The sequence below is a fragment of the Mastigoproctus giganteus genome, chromosome 8 (genome assembly GCF_048544385.1).
Source record: "Mastigoproctus giganteus isolate SK-2022 chromosome 8, ASM4854438v1, whole genome shotgun sequence".
Taxonomy (NCBI): domain Eukaryota; kingdom Metazoa; phylum Arthropoda; class Arachnida; order Uropygi; family Thelyphonidae; genus Mastigoproctus; species Mastigoproctus giganteus.
In genome coordinates, this window is record NC_143582.1 from 72,782,011 (window position 1) to 72,802,713 (window position 20,703).

General features: G+C 34.6%; 1 protein-coding gene across 2 annotated transcripts in view; it reads left to right on the top strand.

Moving 5' to 3' along the window:
- The window catches only part of TBC1D5 (TBC1 domain family member 5), a 416,292-nt gene that overhangs the window by 58,763 nt on the left and 336,826 nt on the right, over nt 1-20,703 (top strand). For both annotated transcript variants that reach the window (XM_090379490.1, XM_090379491.1), the window contains exons 4-5: nt 14,923-15,031; nt 19,636-19,725. In XM_090379490.1, the coding sequence (XP_090235616.1) occupies nt 14,923-15,031; nt 19,636-19,725 (199 nt within the window). The remainder of the gene's footprint in view (nt 1-14,922; nt 15,032-19,635; nt 19,726-20,703) is intronic.

Sequence of the window (20,703 nt, forward strand, 5' to 3'; positions counted from 1 at the left end):
GTTTTCCCTTAAAACACTCAATGCATTAAGTCTCATTATTTGCCTCAGTTTCTTCAAAAAATTGATTAATGTGTCCATTGCACCTTGAGCATGGGAGATTGTTGGCACTGATTTTAGTTCACTTTCACTTGTCATCATATCATCATCACAATCTTTGTTGAGCGCAGCATCTACAATGTCACTCTCTGTAGGGAGACCACTAATTAACAAGTTCTCATTGACTTGTACAAATTCGTCAATGTTATCTGTATTAAAACCTACAACATTGTTTGGCAACCATTTGGATAATGGTAAGTTGTTTTCTTTGTTTCCATCATCTACACTTACGATTTAAATTTAAATTCAATTTCTTGAAGCAAATCGATATTGTTGTTGAAGTAACATAGTTCCACGCATCATTCAATAAATTTATAGTCCAATATTGATATAGACTCATTACGTTTCTGTTCTTCTTGAGTGATCACCTATAGAACTAGAAATCTTTTATAAAATCCTTTCAAACTCTTGATTACACCTATGTTCATTGGTTGTAAAATTGATGTCACATTGGGAGGCAGAAACAATAGCTTAATGTTGGACAAATTTTGAATCTGGGGATGTGCAGGACAGTTATCAACTAACAATAAAATATTTTTCTTCTTTTTGAATAGCTCCGTATTCCATTCCTTTACATCTTGGTGAAAAATATCCAAAGTCATCCAAGCTTTCTTGTTCACATTGTAATCCACAGGAAGTTTCCTTACATTTTTGAAACACTGAGATTTTAACGATTTTCCAATAACAAACAGTTTTTTTTTTTATCAGTTCCTGTGATATTTGTGTATACGAGCACCGTCAAGCGAGTCTTTGATTTTTTTTCACCAACACATTTTTCCCCTTTGAATTTAAATGTCAGGTGTCAAGTTATAAAAAAAGTCCTGTTTCATCAGTGTTGTAGATGTCTTCGTCATTGAAATCTTCCTGATTTCTGTTCAAACACGGTCAATCCATTCATTTGCCATTATTGGATCTGCAGATCGAGATTCTCTGCTAATTTTTGCATAAACAATGTTATATCAGTTTTTAAATCGATCCAGACAATAACGATTGGCTGGATTATTGCGTCCGAATTGTTTAGCAAATTTTCTGCTTGAGCCTTCGAGATCGGACCATCTATTGAAAATCCAGCGCTTTTTTGTATAGTGAACCATTGAAGCAATGCTTCATCGATGTCTGTAACCTTGCACTTTTAAATTTTTTAATTTTTATTTTTTTGGTTATGTTCTTTTCCAGTGCTGATATGTAAACATGTTTATTCTTCCATAATATCGATACTGCTGAAGAGGACAAAGAAAACTTTTTACATACTTCAACATTTTTTGCACCATGTTCTAACTCGTGGATAATTTCAACCTTTTCACGAATCGAGAGACACTTTCTTTTGTTAGTAGACATGTTTCTGAAGGAAGGTTTGTTTCTAACTGATTTTACTTTAAAATGACTGTAAAGTGATCTAAGAACTCATACAAAGTTCTTAGAAGTCCCATTTCCAAAATTCTTAGAAGTTGTGAAATAAATTTATGGTTCAGTGAATACAAGACAATCTGTAAATAGGGTAATGCAACAAGCGGAAAGCCAATGCACTACTGTATAGCCCCATCCCTGATACGGGGGGGGGGGGGGGTCATAAAAGCTAAGTCATCCTTTTCATTTTTGTCTATTTCAAGAATTGGGTTTTTTTGACTACCAGAGCAATTAAGAATGTTTGCATAGTTACCAAATTTTGTACGGTATAGCTGTGTAGTATGCTCATTATAATGGTGAGTGATTGTATGGGAATATGTGTAAGTTAAAATCATTATGGCTTCTTTGCTCACTACAGCCATGATCTCGTTATTTCTGTACTCGTTATAACCAAGTTATAAAAGCTAAGTCATCCTTTTCATTTTTGTCTATTTCAAGAATTGGATTTTTTTGACTACCAGAGCAATTAAGAATGTTTGCATAGTTACCAAAATTTGTATGGTATAGCTGTGTAGTATGTTCGTTATAACGGTGAGCGATTGTATGGGAATATGTGTAAGTTAAAATCATTATGGCTTCTTTGCTCACTACAGCCATGATCTCGTTATTTCTGTACTCGTTATAACCAAGTTCGACTGTATATGACTTTTTATTTGTATTTTTTTTTAACTTTTGGAATGCCATTTTGGTAGAAAATAAGCCCTGAATATCAACAGCTTTTTACCGAACTATAAGTATATGATGTCAGAATTATTCTTTGCATCCAGTTCCTTTGTAACAACCTCATAGTAGCTAATCGAATTTGAGAGGCATTTTCTCCATTTAACAAATCCATGCTGTGATCGTCTTATAGCTCTACTCGCACCAAGTTGATCTTTTTTATACTGTTGTCATTTGAATGACAGCAGTATAAAGTATATTTACAATAATTTTATTAAAGGAATATATTTAATAAAATTAAAATTATTTTCATTCTGGTGGTAGGCAGGGATGCCAGATGTCCCGAGGCGCCTCCGTAGCCTGGTGGGAAGGAGCAGCAGCAGTGCGTAGCACACGCTTCTTGATTAGACTGGGGTTCGAGCCCATCACCACCAAATACGGAGGATGCGAAAAGGTCAGGGAATGACCACCGCATATCCCGGAGCAATATGGCCTTAGTTGCTAATGCTCCTAAAAACCAAATAACAACAGCCAGATGTCCCGCAATGCCAGACGTCCCGCGGGACAGTTCCCTACAAAAGTGATTTGTCCTATGCTCCGCATAAATATTTAAATGTCCCACGGGTAAAAAATTAACAGATTTTGACTATAAAATAATGCCATAAAAAGTGATGGCTGCTGTTATGAAATGTATTTCTTTCCTAATATGTATGAATTTTGGATATTGGCGGGTGAGTTGCACGCTAATGCTCACGGGACATGTTAGATGTCTGGGAATCCCCTCGAGCCGCTCAGGGATTTTTAGATGTAAGCGTCTGCGTAAATAGTGTGATCAACGATGTCAGTGCTGTCTGGTGGTCTAAGCTAGGTGTATCTCGAGTGTGTGTTTATCTTTCATTATAAAAAGAATAAAAATTATTTTGACATCTGTCTAATCAGTTCAGCTTCTGTAGGAATTGTTATCTATATAAGGTAAATTTCATTTAATTTTTGTTTGAATTTGTCTTATTAAATTAAAAATTAAAATGAAGGGTTGTATTTAAAATATCAATTTATTCTAGCCTTCAAAATGTCAGATGGTGAAAGTAGTTTGAAAATTCCGGAAAAGAAAAGAAGACGGTTGGTTCACTATAATGCAGATTGGGAAAAAAAAGTATAGTTGGATTAGTCACAGTAGAGCCGATCATAGTGCAAAATGCTCTACATGCAACAATTTAATTTTTACAATTTGTCACGGTGGTGAAAACGACGTAAGTAGACATTTGCAATCTAAAAACCACATTGCAAATGTTCAAGCAATAGCAACTACATCAAAAATTTCTAAATTTTTTATACCAAAGCAAAGCAAGGCTCATGAAGATGTCGCATTTGCAGAAGTATCATTTTGTTACCATTCTGTTATGCATTCTCATTGTTATGTCTCAGCTGGTTGTTCTAGCTCAATTTTAAAAAAAATGTTTCCCGACTCTGGAATTGCAGCAAAATATTTTTGTGGGAAAACAAAAGTTTCTGCCATTATTACAAAAATTCTTGGAGAGCACTCAAAAAATTACATATTGAAACAACTGGAGAATAATAAGCCCTTTTCTATAAGCATGGACGTTTCTAATAAAGGAAACGTAAAAACTTTTCCTTTGGTTGTGAGATATTTTGACCAAAACCATGGTGTAAAAACTGGTTTGATATCATTCATTTGGTTAGAAGCAGAAGATACTGAAACTATTTCAAATGCTCTCATCCAACAGCTTACATTTAATGAATTATCTCCCAAAAACATTACTGCATATGGAGCAGATAACGCCAATATTAATTTTGGCAAGAAAAATAGCGTTTTCGTAGCATTAAAAAAATTTAATGAAAATATATTGCCTGCTGGTTGCAATTTGCACATTCTGCATAACACTGCTAAGAGAGCTTGCAGTTGTTTGAGTATTGATATAGAATCTATTGTTATTAAAATATTTAATGAATTTAGCTCTTCAACAAAAAAGACGACTGAACTAAAAGACTTTTCGAATGGGCAGAAACAGAATGGAATGAAATGTTAAGGCATATACCAACAAGGTGGCTGACTCTTTTACCAGCTATTGAGCGACTGTTGACCAATTTTGCACCTATTAAATCGTATTTTATGATCAAGAATAACATAGCACCTATATTGAGACATTTTTTTGAACATGAGCTTCATGAGGCATATGTAAAATTTGTAAAGAATGTATGTTCAGTATTTTAACCAGCGCTAAAAAAACTCCAAGGTAATAATGTTATGATTGTTGAAGTATATTCAATTATGAATAATGTAAGGCAGTCCTTGATTGAGCATAAGAATGAATGTTATTATTGAGCAAATGTTCATGAAATTATCCAAAATTGTGATAACCTAGATGCTTCAAAACGGTTTAAAATAGAAGCAAATAATTTATTTGATATGGCTATAAAATATATAGAGAAATTGTTTAATTTCAATGACCACAAATATAAAATTCTCTCTAACTTATCTTTGCATAGCATACCAGCATTTCATGAAATCGTAGAAATCACTAACGCATTTAAAATAGAGTAGATCAAGATTTGTTGTTTGAAGAATATATCTTCTTAAAAAGATTTATGGCAAATATAACAGATATTGAAAGGCAATTACTGTGTGATCAAAGATGGGTTTGTTTTTTTAAAAAAAATTCTCCACAATTATTAAAAATTATCGAATACATTTTCTCTATTTCGCATGCAAACGCAACATCTGAAAGGATTTTTAGTCTAATGACGAGTGCTTGGCGTAAAGATAGAAATAGGTTGATTCTAAAAAATTTGGAGGTCGAGTTGATGATAAAACAGAATTTCAGAATGAATTGTTCGGAATTCCAGTTTTTTAAAAAAAATCAAGGTTTAGTCATTCTTAATGAAGTGAAATCAAGTGATAAATATTGAATAATTTTTAGGATTATAGTATAAATAAAAATTTAACTCAATTATTTTTGTTGTTTTTTTATTAGATACATTTTTAAATGGCCAAAATGAAGTTTAGAAATTAAAAATGATATGTCAAAATCGTTAATTGTGCGAAAATTTTCTTGTGAAAAATTGCCGCAATTTTTTTCATTTTTGTCCTGCGAGACCTAATTTGAAATCTGGCAACCCTGGTGGTAGGGTTAGTATCAACATGTAAGGTAAGATCCAGCATTTAGAAGTAGAGGGGTGCCTCCGTAGCCAGGTGGGAAGGAGCAGCAGTGCGTAGCACACGCTTCTTGATTAGACCGGGGTTCGAGCCCGTCACCACCAAATACGGAGAATGCGGAAAGGTCAGGGAATGACCATCGCATATCCCGGAGCAATATGGCCTTAGTTGCTAATGCTCCTAAAAACCAAAAAAACAAACAGAAGTAGAGGGAGCAGCAAGAACTGAAGTTATTGAGCTAGTATTGTTAATTATCACATTGTAATTACCCCTGCTAGCTGGGGTAATTACATATAGTATGATGAAATTTGGAATCATTAGGCCTACAGCACACTCCTACACTCATTTTTGTTTTACTCATGGGGAGTCACATCAAACTGACTCAACATTGCACTGGTTCACCCATGTCAATTATTGTAAATAATTGAGATTCATCATCCTCTTCCTTATGCACCTTCATGATGGTGGGACTGTTAGTAATCCTGGGTATAACCTCCATGCACAAGTACATGGTGGGTGACCACCCAGGTGTGAACCAACATAAGCAGGGGTCGAGGTGTGGCGCCCACACCACATGGAGGAACGCCGCCCCTCTATGTTACCAGGCAGTACTAGTGGTAGATGACTCTCATCAACTGGTGAAATACCACCACTTTGCTTATTGGAGGCTTGAGGTGGTGGAACCCATGTTTAGTCTCTAGAGCTAAGTTACGGTCAACCCTTCCCTATCTCATCCATCATGCAGTATGATTGATGACTTTTGAGGTTATGATGAACGTCGTGGCGAGATCCAATATTCCTTACATTTCGAGGGTACAACGCTAAAACGGTGTTCGCAGACCGGTCGCTAGTTAGTACACCGGACCGAACCTATTGGTAACTCTCTAGGAGGCTTCCGGATCAGCTAGTGTATAATCTTCTTACCTCTACTCTGCCAGATAGTGACTGGAGGGAGTCTGAGTAGTGTGTATGCGGGGAGCATTGTCGAGGCCACGTTATGTCAAGGATCTGGGTATATTCTTACCACGTGTACGCCATATCCAAAAATTTCATTACTTCATACAGCATGTCCCACCCACTTTTTCTTACCATTGAATACACCATGAATTGTCAAACTTATAGAGCAAGCTTATCTGCGAAAAGATCTAAACCTCCCAAGCACTTCCTAATTCATTTCACAAATATACGTGGTCTCAATTCTAATCTCAGCGATGTCCATTTCCACTTGCAGTCTGCCAAACCCCATGAACTTTTTCTGACTGAATCTCAGTTATTGGTTGATTCAACTACTGCTCATCACAGATGCCCAAATTATTCGCTGTATGATTCCTTTCGCCTCAGAGGTGGTACTTGTGCATATGTCCGTTCTGATATTCCCTGTCAGAGACTTGGCAATTTGGAATCTCCTCTCTTTGATCTTCTCTGGCTTAAAATCTCTCTACCTCATTGTGTCAAATTCATCTGTTGTCTCTACCGTTCTCCCAACTCCACTAATCACTTGGAGCTCTTTGACTTCCTCTCTTTGCAACTTGACTTTCTCCAGTCCAACTTTCATAACAGTGAATTAATTTTCCTTGGTGATTTTAATGTTCACAACTCCAGCTAGCTTCCGTTTTCTAGTCACTCCGACCCAGCAGGTCGAGATGCTGAGGCTTTTGCAATTACTAATGACCTAGCACAGATTGTTCATTTACCTACAAGAATACTGGACAATCGTAATCATACAGCCAATACGCTTGATCTTTTTTCTCACAAACAACCCTTCTAAGTACACGGTCGAAGTGAGAGCTCCTTTAGGCACTTCAGATCACAACTTGGTGATTGTCTCTTCTCCAATGGAACCTTTATCTCATGGCTATCCCCAACCTCGTTTTGTTTGACATTACAAGAATGCAAAATGGGATGACCTGCGAGACTTCCTTTCTTCTTTTCCTTGGTCGGATTACTGTTTCAAAACTTCTGATGTCTACGTTTGCTCAGGTCGTGTCAGTGAAATTATTCTTGCAGGAATGGAATCCTTTATCCCACACTCCACTTTAAAATCTCGTTCTTTATCTAAACCTTGGTTTTCCAATAAATGTGCTAAGGCTGATCAAGAGAAGAATGTTGCATGTCGTAATTGGCTTGTTTCTAATATTCTTCAGTTTCATTTTCTGCCTACACCAAAGCTCACAACAGTTGTAAAGCAGTTATTAATCAGTCCAAACTAGAGTTTGAACAGGCTAAGAGTAGAAAACTTGCTTCTTGCCCTAATGGTAGCCGAGCATTCTGGTCTCTTGCCAAAGCTATTGGCCGCAACTTTTGCCCATCTACTCCCACCTCTGTCCAAACCAGATGGTTCTGTTGTCACTTAAGCCAAGGATAAAGCTGACCTGCTAGCATCCCATTTTTCTTCCAGCTCATGTATTAATGATCTTGGTAAAACACCTCCCACCATTCCCAACACGCTCCATTCAATGCCTCCTGTGGTCTTCCGTCAAAAGGATATCAGAAGGATTTTGATGAATCTTGATGCTAAGAAAGCTCCAGGTCCTGATGGTATTTCTCCACTTGTTCTCAAAACCTGTGCTCCTGAACTTACTCCTATTCTTTGCCGCCTTTTTTTCACTTTCTTATTCCAAAGGTGTTTTTCCTTCTGCTTGGAAATTTGCTCATATCCAGCCAGTTCCTAAAAAGGGTGACAAATCCCTCCTATCCATTTATCGTCCCATTGCAATTACTTCTACTCTTTCTAAAGTAATGGAGAAATCAATTAACAGCCAACTCTTAAACTACCTAGAAACCTTCCGTCTGATCAATGATCGCCAGTATGGATTCCGTCAGTGTCGATCCATTGGTTAATTGGTTATCCAGTTTTCTCTCTGATCGCTCACTGAGGTGATGGTAGATGGCTCTCTGTCTTCTAACTTCTCCACTAATGCCGGTGCCCCCCAAGGTTCAGTTCTTTCCCCCACTCTTTTCCTCTTGTATATTAACAGCCTTCTTCCATTGACTGGAAATCCTATCCATAGTTTTGCCGATGATAGCACATTTCATTCCACTTTCCATTTTGAGAAACCTTGTTCTGCTCAATCAGCTTCAACTTCTCAAAAATCTGCTACCAATTTCTTAAATGCCGATCTTCAGGTAATTCTCCAGTGGGGCAAAGACAACTTAGTTCGATTTTAACCCTTCCAAAACTCAGTCTTGTCTTATATCTTGCAAAAAGGATTCTTCTGCTCCTATGCTTATCTTTAGTGACACTCTGATTTCTAGGCAAAATGATATATCTCTTTTGGGGATTACCCTGACTTCTAATCTCTCTTGGCACAAGCACATTACAAATATTGCTTCCTCTGCATCTAAAAAACTTGGTTTTCTCTTTCGCTCTCAGCGTTACTTTTCTTCCAAACATCTTCTCACTCTGTATAAATCGCAAATCCGCCCTGCCATGGAATATTGTTTCCACATCTGGGGTGGTGCCCCCAAAACCTCTCTCAGGCTTCTTGATTCCATTCAGAAGAGGGCAGTTTGGTTAATTAATGATTGATCTCTAACAGAGTCTCTCCACTCGCTTTCTCATAGACGTACTGTTTCTGCTGCATGCCTCTTCTACAGATACTTCCATGGGAACTGTTTTTCTGAATTGGCTTCTATAATTCCCGCTTTCTCTTTCAAAACAGTCCGAACACGTGCCACCACCAGCCAACATCCATTTACTGTCCAACTTCAAACCCACAGAACCAACTTTTCATCTTCCTCATTTATTCATTCAACTGCCGTTTTCTGGAACAACCTTCCTTCATACGGATTCCCTGAAAATTACAATCTACAGAAGTTCAAGTCCAATGTCAACAAATATCTTCTTTCGTCTTCTCAACCTCCAACCCAAGCATGGTACTAAGTACTATTACTTACCCCAAACATGAGAGGTTCTAATACCTCTCATGTTTGGGGTTCACATAAAAAAAAAAAAAAAAAAAAATGCTTACAGAGGCTTGTGATGTCCTTAATTTCTATAAGAATGGAATATAATGTGCACATCAAATTTGACAGTTTATCCCACTCCAGCTCATAGTTAATACTGGGATTTCTGAAAATTATGTTGATTTGCTCTTTTAAATCTGATGGATGGTCTAAACATTATTGGGGTGAGAAATAACTGTGTAGTTTTAGATGCCAAGGGAGGCAGCCACAATAGTAATAGCCATATAGTATAAACAATCCAGAGGGTTTTGCTGCACTGGGAAAAAAAAACCTGGAGTAGATAATAAAATACAAATTATTTGCATCCAGTTGACCTTTGAATTTATTCAAACTGACAGCTTCAACTACCTATGAAGGCAACCTGTTTCAGCAATTCATGACTCTCTGGCTAAAAAAAAACCTCCTACAATGTAGCTAAACCTGTTCCCCTGTAATTTGAAATTATGCCATTTTTGTCCTGGAATTCTCTGTAATAGTGAAAATTCCTCCTTCATTCATTTTACTAACCCCTCTCAGAGCCTTATCTGGTCACCTCTGAGGTGCCTGGTTGCCAAGCTCTGTAGCCCATGTGTTTGGAGCCTTTTCTCATATGGTCGCCCTTTTGTCGATCTCACCATGCGAGTTGCGCATCTTTGGACTCTTTTAAAAAGCTCTATCTTTTTTTAATGGTATTCCAAATGTGGTTTTACAGCTGCTTTATACATCGGGACTATAAACCATATCTCTACAGGATATTGTTCAATAAATCATCGCTAGGACACCATGGGCTTTCCTGGCTGCCTTTTTACACCACCCTGAGCAGTGTAAAGCAGAAGGATCTGAGAGTTATAATATGGGCAGATATGAAACCATATCTGCCCGCATTATAAATCCCAGATCCCTTTCTTCCTCTGCTATTTTTAATTCATCCCCACCAACCAAGCGTATAATTTATTTTGGGTAGGGTTAATCTTTTAACTCTGTCCTGTGCTGAGCAGGACACCACATGGTATTGCTGCTGCATGCCAACAAATAAAATGAGCTAATCTTGTAAATATAGACGTACATGTTTCAAATAGTTGGTTTGTACAAATGTCTTGTTGCATTATAGCCTTAGTTGCTAATGCGCCAATAAAATCCAAACCAAACAATTTGTACAAACAAGACTGAGCAACAAAAAAGGGTAAACTGTTCCTGAAATGGTGTAATATTGTTTTCAAGCTCAGTGAAAATGCATTGCGCTCAAAACTTCCAAGGTCAAGATGGCTTCTTATTCCTTAGACTGCATAATACTGTTTGCGAGCTCTGTAAAAGCTTTTTATGAAATAGAGGATTATATTGATGCAATTGAAGGTGCCTTCATTTTTTTGTAGGTTTATGTTAGATCTTGGTGTAAATAGTGATACCATCCCTAATGAGTGTATATAAGAAAGTTTAATTTTCTATCAAATTCGTCTTCCAAGGTAAATTTAAATTAAATTAAATTGTTTTTTCATATTATTTAAATCTTGAAAAATATCCTTGATAGTGGGAGGTCTTCCAGTTAAAATTATGCCATCAACAAATCTGACAATCTAAATATCTTGTTTAGAAAATTTAGAGATAATATGATTGTCAGTGTTCAAAAGATAGAATTCAGCTATTTGATCCTTTCATAAAATGAATGACTGTGATTAAAATTATTGGCATCCAAAACGATGTCAACAATTTCAACGGTATTCCTTATATCCAACTTTGTTGAGTGAGGTTATTATCATTTTCAGCAGGGATTTTTTTTTTTTTTTTTTTTTGGTAGCTTCTTTGGCTCCATTAGGGTTAACATTAGTGTAGAACAGGGGTGGGCAACAGCCGGCCTGCGAAGATGTTGAATCCGGCCCCCCTCCGTAAATGCTTAAATATAGAAAATCCATACCTGACTACACTTGCCATTAAACGTTCGGCTTAATTCGGTTCAATCGGGAATCGCGGCCAGTGCAGCGTACAGCAGTAAGCAGTGTGCAGTTAACCAGGTGATTCTACGCAGCGTCAAAAAGTATTTTTTCCTAATTATTATTGTAGCATCGATCGAACGAAGTTCCTTTGGGTTTGACTTCTTATTGAAAAAAAATAATATTGCTGCAAGATATTTTATAAGTCAGTTTATGCCTTTTCTAATTATTACAATTTTTAATTTAATGTAATTTATAGCCCATAAAATGAGCCAATTAAAAAAAAGAAAAATTGATGCCGAATGCCGCAATTTTCAATGATAATTGGACATTCAAATATTTAATTGCAAATATAGATGATAAAGCTGTTTGTTTGGTTTGTAACGAAACTATTTCCGTTTTTAAAGAATATAATCTAAAAAGGCATTTTTCAACAAAACATTTCATAAAATATAAGCTATTTTCACCGGAACAAATGAATATTGAAGCAGAAAATTTAAAATGTGGTTTGCATAAGCAAAAAAATACTTTGAAAATTTTGTCAAATACAGATAGAGCTCTGACAAAAGCTAGTTACATTGTTGCACATAAGGTTGCAAAACAATGTAAATCATTTTCTGAAGGGGAATTTTTGAAGGATTGCTGAATTATTATGCCCTGATAAAAAATTGACGTTTGAAAAAATTTGCCATGGAGAACTCTTGTGAGACAAATTGATAATATTTCAAGTAATTTATGTGATCAATTAAAATTAAAATTGGAAGATTGTACTTACCGTGCACTGGCTTTAGATGAGTCATGTGACATTACCGATACCAGTCAACTTTTAATCTTTATTTGAGGTTATAAATCATAGATTTGAAATTACAGAGGAATTACTTTCTGCATATCCTATGAAAGACACAATGACTGGCGAAGATTTTTTTATAGCTCTTCAAGAAGCTTTGCAAAAACATAATTTAAAGTGGGACAAAATTGTCAACATCACAACCGATGGGTGTCCTAGTGTGACAGGAAAAAACATTGGATTATTAAAAAGAACAAGCGATGAAATAAAGTGTATTCCAGGAAAAGAAATAATTTTCTTACATTTTATAATTCATCAAGAAACCCTTTGCAAAAGAGTTTTAAAACTGAAGCATGTTATGTCGGTTGTAACGAAAGTAGTTAATTTTATTCGTGGAAGAGCTTTAAACCACCGGCAATTCATAACATTTTTGAAAGAAATTGAATGTGATTTTACTGATATTCCTTACCATATGGACATAAGATGGCTTAGTCTTGCAAAAGTGTTAAAACGATTTCATGATTTGTTGGATGAAATTGTAAACTTCTTAAATGCTAAGGACAAGCTGAATGAATTTTATGAATTAAAAGATGAACAATGGCTGAACGATTATTTCTTCTCCGTTGATATGTTTTCGCATAAAAATGAATTAAATTTATTATTACAAGGGAAAGGACTATTTATTTTTGATATTTATTTTACAAATGTCACATCGTTTACAAGAAAACTCAAGTTATTTTCGCAACAATTCCAAAATAAACAGTGAACTCACTTTCCAATCTTACAAAAAAGAGAAAAAAACTTGAAATGTGCCGATTTTAAGAAATATGAGGCTGTAATAAGTGACTTATTTAATGAATTTACAAGAATATTTGATAATTTTCAGAAAATTTCTAAAGATCTATCTTTAGTAAGCCTACCATTTAATTTTGATGTCAATGATGCACCACCTTGTATCCATTTGGAACTGATAAATTTACAATCAAATTTAATATTAAAGAATCAATTTGCTGAAAAAACAATAATGGACTTTTATGCCTCGTTAAATCCAGAATGTTTAAAAATATTCTGGATAATGCACAGAAATATTTGGCATTCTTTGGATCGACATTCCTGTGCAAAACTACATTTTCTTTAATGAAAAATACAAAGAGCAAAATTAGATCAAGAATAACGGATTAAAATTTAGGAGCAGTTCTACGAATAGCCACTACTGAATTGAATCCCAATTTTGATGAAATCATAAATCGGGAATATTCCAAATGTAATCCCTCACATTAAATTTTTTGTTTTCTGCATTTACTTTGTTATCATAACAATAAAAATGTTTATTCCAAATTGTAGTTCTTATCTGTACCTATCTATAATCGACTTCTATTTAAATATTGTATTTACTTTTTTTTAAAATACATTAATAATTTGGTAATTCAAGTAATATAACATTTTTTAGGTTCTGATTTTTTTTGTTAAATCGTTCAATCTATTCTAGCCCGCATTATGATATGAAAATTTCATTCGGCCCGCTGACTTTTCGTCAGCGGGCCGTCAGCCAAGTTGCCCACCCCTGGTGTAGAGTGATTTCATGTGTAAAGAGTATATTCAGTTGTAAGAATAAATATTGATATTTTGAATTAGGAACGGAAATGAGCAGATTTTTTTAATTCTGTAAATGGAATTTTGTATAAAGGTTCTAAGAATTTTTCCCACGAAACTAGCCAACATTGCCATAGTTGTGTTACAAAAGCTTACAATGGGATATAAAAGATTATTAGACTTTTGTAACTTTATCAAACCAAGCATATAAGGAGACTTTGAACCATAGTTCAAAGTCTCCTTTTATGCAAAATATAATACCATATGCAAAAAACTATATGTTTTTCTCTCATTCTTTAACCAAGTCAATTGTGACTTAGTTCTCCTTCGAATTTAAGTGCTGCATTCATTTTTAATCTAAGGTTATGTACATTTATCTTCTATAATATTTTAGACTTTGTCTTATAATTCATTATATTTTGAAAGGGTACAATGTATGCCCCCCCCATTCTGCCTTCTCTGTGACAATCTGATTGTTACATTTAAATCTTTTTAAACTTTCTGTTTCTCAGGTATCAAATTAGAAGATAAAATGGGTTTCTGTTTTATTAGTTATTCACTATTATCAGTTTTATCTTTTTAGGCATAGAAACCTGTATGCGTATTTAAACTTTATTATTAATGCACATACTGCAAATTATCATAATTCTACTATAGGGATCCATTAATTAACTCCCTTCAAACAGCTTTTTGTTCCATCAATATAAGCATTATAGACATTTAATCAACATTTGACAGCCCATGTTATAATTTTCATCTACTTATACTCTCTTTTGAACCCTTTAATCCTATCCTGCAGTTTTACCTCTGTATATCTCAATGATTATACAGAGAATATCTCAATGATATTCTCTGAACTCTTCTACTTTTTACTTAAAAAGGCTCAGATGAGCATTTTGTTTAAAATATATGACCAAACTTCTCATAACACCAAAAATGCTCATTTAAAAGAGATGAGAGTTTCCTAAAATAACTAGTGAGATGACTTGATTTGAAAGTTTGAGAATAAGGTAATAATCATATCAGATTATTAGACCTACTTAGAAATTTAAAAGGATGATTAAACTTTAGTTTCATCAAACTTTCTTACTTTCAAAGAATGGAATATTTCCAAACGGAAATGGATGAGTGAAAGAATTCAGTAAATATTGAAGTTTGTAGTTTGAGATATGACTTTTTTTTACCTTCTTTCAGTATGATTTTGAGATTACTAATTTTTATCTGTAAACTTTATTTTTCTAGTTCTTCTTGTTACTTAATTGAAATATCATCATGTTTTGGGGTTAGGGGAGGACTGGAGGAAATGACAATGAAATGTTTTTCTGTTGTAGCGATGAATGGCAACGCCTCTTTGAAGTTCCAAAATATGTCGAGAAGTTAAAATCAATTGGGCTGAAAGGACAGCTTAGAAGTTGTCGATTCCGAAGCATATGCTGGAGGGTAAGAATAACAACAAGATCTCTAAAAATAATCAAAATTTTAAAATGGAAATAAAATTAAAATAATATTTTAAAAAAAGTTAAAATAATGTTTTAAGTTAAAATGGATGAATTCCATATTTGTAATAGACATCAACCTACTTTATAGTAGTCTAACAGAGTAATTGGACATCAGTACCAAATATATCAAAATATGGAGTAAAGTTTAATGTTTTAAGAAGGAATCTAATAAGAGCAAGCACCTTGTTAATACTTGGGGCATTACTGTTAACAGTTGCACATTGGAAATGTGATTCTTTCACATTTCCAAGTTTGATCTTATCTGCAGTATTTTTAGTGTAACATTAACAATGAATTATAGTCTTTTGAAGTTTGGTTTGGTACTTAGAAAATGCTACGGGTTGACCTCCCTGTTAAATTTGATAATCTCTTAGTTTGAAATAATTGAAGAAGATGTCCAATTCTTATGAAAGTTTTAATGTCTCTGGAGGGACAACATGAACCTTCCCATTATATTGTTTGGAGGTGAATTTTTTTTTTATCTATGTTACTTCATTGTGTTTAATGGATTTTACATACTGAATGTAAGGGTCTAGACTTATTTTTCAAACTGTTAGCCATCTTACACCATTCCTTTTTTTACACTTACAGCCGACTTCAAATGAACCTGCAATCCTCAATTTCCTTATTCAAATATACATTGCAATGCTTTTAATGTAATATTAATTCATTATGTATTATGATTAATAATTACATTATTAATCACTAATATTCTGTATTTGAATTACACTTAACGCAACTGACTTTAAATGAACCTGGAATCCTCAATTTTCTTATCCAAATATACATTTCAGTGTTGAACTGTATTATTAATTCATTATGTATTATGATTAATAATTAGATTATTAATCATGTTACAGTTGCTCCCACTGTATAGAATTTCAAAACTGTCTGAGACTACTGTAGTCACTTTTGTGAAAGCAAAAAACCCTTCTCTTTACTCTTGATGGTAGTTACATCTTTAAGTAAATTCCAGATCAGTACACTGTGATCACTGCCACCTAGTGATTCTTTTATCTGCAGATTCATAATACTTTAATACTTACAGGGAATATGATAAAATATATTTACAGAGTATTTCTTGGCTCCTCTGTTAAGTTAATAAATTTAAAATTGACTTGCAATTGTAACTGTTAAAAGTAGATTATTTACTTGGGTAAAATTTAAGACCAATCATTTCAGGAGTAAGGTGATTAGTTTTAAATTCTCCTGAACAAGTTTGTCATGTTTTGATTTTTTTAGGCTAATTTTTTTTTGTACTCTGTCTTGTTAATCATTGTCAATATCATATGTTTAGTTAGATGACTAAACATATGATATTGACTCTGTACTATGGCGAGAAAGAAAGCAGTGATTGGTAGCTCACTGCTTCCCCCTTTCCTTCTCGCCTGCACATTACAGGTGGATGTCACGTGACATCACAATATGTTGGTGCTGAAATGAAGAAAAAGAAATGGCAATAAGGAGCAAAAAATAGGCGAATATAAGTGCAAATTTTTTAAAACAAGTAGCAAAAATTAACACCAGACACAACCACTGTTATTCTCGCTCGCACATTACTAGGTGATTTCAAGTGCATTAACAATGAGAATTGCTCATGCATATCTACAAAAATGCTTTTTTTTTAATTTTTCCAGGGGCTGCTGACCCCAGACCCCCACTTCTGTGAAGGCAGCCGCCCTCACACCTCCCTGCTACTATCAAGAGAATCTTACACTAACAACTAATACAATAACTGTGAAAACAAACAAATTGTCAAAAACCTACTTGAATACAAAGAAAACTTGCCTGATCAGTCCTGTCATGCCTGATGGGATACTTCACAAACAGACCTTTTAACATGATGAGAATTGGCCACTTTCTTTCTACAGACCCACTCAAAACATCTGTAAAAATTTCCAAGAGCAGCACAATGGCGACAACTAAACAATAACTGAGCACAATAACCAATAGCACAATAATGATTAAACAACACGATGAAACAAAGCTAATGATAATTTTGCATTTACTGCTAAAATCATAAGTGAATTTGCATCCAATCAAATAATCAGAAAGGTAAATTATGCATTCACACAGTAATCAGCGAATCATAGAACTCGACCAGACAACCCCTCCGTTCTTTCAGCCATGCCTGCAATGTAGTGACAAGGAGTACCCATAAAATGGAGTATAATCTTAAATTTTTATGGTAACAGGTAGAATTTGTTGTAATATCATGTCCTCTATTTTTTTTTTTTATCATTATTTGTATGTATACATGAGTATTTTTATATATCATATATCTTTGTGTAACTTAATTGTTATCTTTTCCTTTTGAGTGTTCTGTAATATCAGCCTTGATGTAAACTTTTTTTAAGTTATAGGAGCCCCTCTGGTCATATGTCATTCTGTGCATACAATGTATTTCAACATGTGTGTATATTCATCCATAACATTCTCTTATGGTGAAACTGATATTTATTTAAATGGTATCATGCATGACTACATATTGCAGATATCTGGCATCATATATGTGCACTGCCCAACCATTAATATCCAAACATCACTCTGTTAATAGTTAGTCACAACCCACCCAAGCACCACATGTCAGTCACAACTTTACATATGCTTGTAGGCCTTTGAGGAGACAGTTGTATGATTGTGAATGCAAGATGCCATGACGAACAAATTTAACAGACTTCCAGCATGGAAAGATAATATGGTGCCTCATCCTATTATGTGTACTGCATACAGGCCTGGAAGGCTCATTTCAGTTAGGATGAAAAGCTTATGAGATTTATAAGAGAACAAAGGGTGCTTCTATCAAGAAAGGCTTCAGTTCTGCAAATCCTAGGATCTGGAGACTAGACACTTGCAAGTTGATATTTGAAGTGTTTAAGGCTTTGAATGGATTGAGCAAGTTCGATGCTGTTGGAATTCTTCCTATTGCTTAAATTATGAGGGGACATAAATTAAAATTGAGGAAGGATAGTTGCAGAATAGATGTGTTGGAACAAACTTACATTTTTCTGGAAGTGGATAGTTTGAATAAATTCAAGGAAGAACTAGACAAACAAACAAACAATTGGAGGGAATGAATGGGTAATGTGGAAAGGATTTTTAAAATTTTTTTTTTGGTTGATGCTGTTTAAGCATGCGTTCTTGCATAATTTTCTGCTACTAATACTAATAAGCAATTGGTCTGTACATGACATTTCAATGGCACTGAAGATCCCTAGGTTGATGATTGATGATGTGCTCTGCAAATGGAAGTGGACTGGTGCTGAAACCATCACAAAATAATACAGGAAACCTCTGAAGCTGGCAGAACATGACAGGAAAGCCCCACAAAGAATTGTCTTTTCTAGATACAAGCTAATGTTGTTGACACACACACAGGTCCTCAGTGAGGTGATTAGGACAATGTCAACACCAGTAGTATACAGGATGCTGCATATTATGGGTTAGCACAGTCATGCAGCCTTCCACAAGCTTCTAATCATCCTGACTAATGTCAGATGCTGTCTAGCTTGGTGTAAGGCCTGTAGTTCTTGTATGTAGACCAATGAAACATGGTACATTCAACTAATGTTATAGTCATGCCTAGGTATGGTGAACACTCAGAAAAAGTTACCTACCAAACTGTATTGTCCCGATAATGAAGTTTGGCAGAGGCTGTGAGATGGTCTGGGGCTTGTTTTTCATAGTTTGGGCTGGACAATAATGGGTTACCTACATTTTGGTAGCATGTTAGGGAAAGCCCACACCTGTATCAGCAGGACAATGCTCCATGTTATATGGCTCACATTTTGGTGGACTCATTTGAGGATGTGAGAAACTGATTGGCTAGTCAGAGCCTTGACTTCAATGTTACAGAGATTCTCTAGAATTAATTGGATTATCGGGTACACGAGGAGAGACTGCCCAAAAAACGGAGCTGGACTGGTTGCCTCTTTGAAGGCTGAATGGCAGAAAATATCGGAGGATGTTTACAAAAGACTGGTCAAGAGTTCTCAAAAAACCTTTACCTTTATTAATGCTGTCTAAAGGTTTCAGTATTATTAGTTTTTCTGTAAATATAGAGGTTATCTGTAGATATACAGGTTCTGATAGGGCAGTGTATATTCTATAAGTTATTCTGGAAGTTAGCGATGAGAAATGCTGTGGACAGGCAGGAAATAAAGTAAGTAATTTATAATAGTAAAACAACTGCTGATAACAGAATAAATGTATGCTGAACCAAATGTGTGAGCCTATAGTATATGATGAATAAGTTAGGCTGAATTTCCCAACCACCTATGGTTGGTGACTGTAATGGTTAGTGCCATGTAGAAGTCATAAAGTTTGCCATTGTAAAACACATTTGTATTCCATGGAAAATAGCTATGAATGAGATATAAGGTGTTTATATTGGACTTATTAGCTTGCCTTATGTTCTTTGTTATGGAATTGCACAGCTTTCTTGGTTTGATTTTCTTTTGTTTGAATTGTTTCATTAAAATTTGTTTTGTATGTAAGGTATCCACATTATAAATTGAATATATATTTCAAAATTTTAAAATCTAGATTTATCTTGATTGTCTTCCTGAGGATCCAACTGAATGGATTTCCAAAATAACAGCTTTAAGGAAGAAATATCAAGATTTACAAGAAAATGTATGTATTATATTGTTTTTTTATAAAGTGATTTAAGTCTGTAATATATGGTACCAAAAAAATAAACAAGAAATCTGCATACGATGGATTTAAGTTCCTAGCTCAGAATTGAATCAGTTTTAAATTGCCATGTTTATGTATACACTGAGTGCAGATAGAGAGGTCATCCTATTTGTACAGTTTGTGTGGATAGTCATAACAATATTTATTGTATTTAATGATAGTATTATTTGGAGTTTTGTAAGATTTATCCTCTTTTTAATTTATTTTATTAATATTACATTTTATATCTTATCATGATATAGATTTGTATCTGTAAGATGTTTTGTATTTATTATTTTAAGGGGTCTTTCCTAAAGGATCTTACTGTTTGAATGTGTTTGGTGAACTCATCAGTTTTGAGAGAATGTACTGCACGTATCTATAACTTCACGAAAGCAATACTGAGCAAGAGCATGTACGCAACAAACAGAGTAGCACGTGTTCTTAGAAAAACGATTTTGCCAAACTTTTGGTGTTATTTATGCTCAGTGAATTTCTAGTAAGATCCATGAAACATCTTTCGAGTAAAATCCATGAGATATTTTCTCAACTTGAATTACAAGAATCATCAGTGTACAGGAATGTTTGTAAAGAAGTGAAATTACTTGTATACAAATTTTAAGTACAACCATTTTTCATTGACAAGGATAAAGATAGAAGAGTTACCATCTTTGGTAAAAATGATAAAATTTGTAAAATTTGTTTCTCTTTGGAGAAACAAATTTTACAGATAAAGTTCATTTACATTTAAATGTCATCTTAACAAGAAGAATGCACATGTAGGAATCACAGAAAACTACCATGAAATAATGGAGACCTAATTGAATACCCAGAAATGGTTTTGGTATTGCTAGATTAAGTTTTCTTGAGGGCTACAATAACTGCTCACCATTATATGCATCACTTCAAATAATTTACACCATTTCTCGAGGTGTG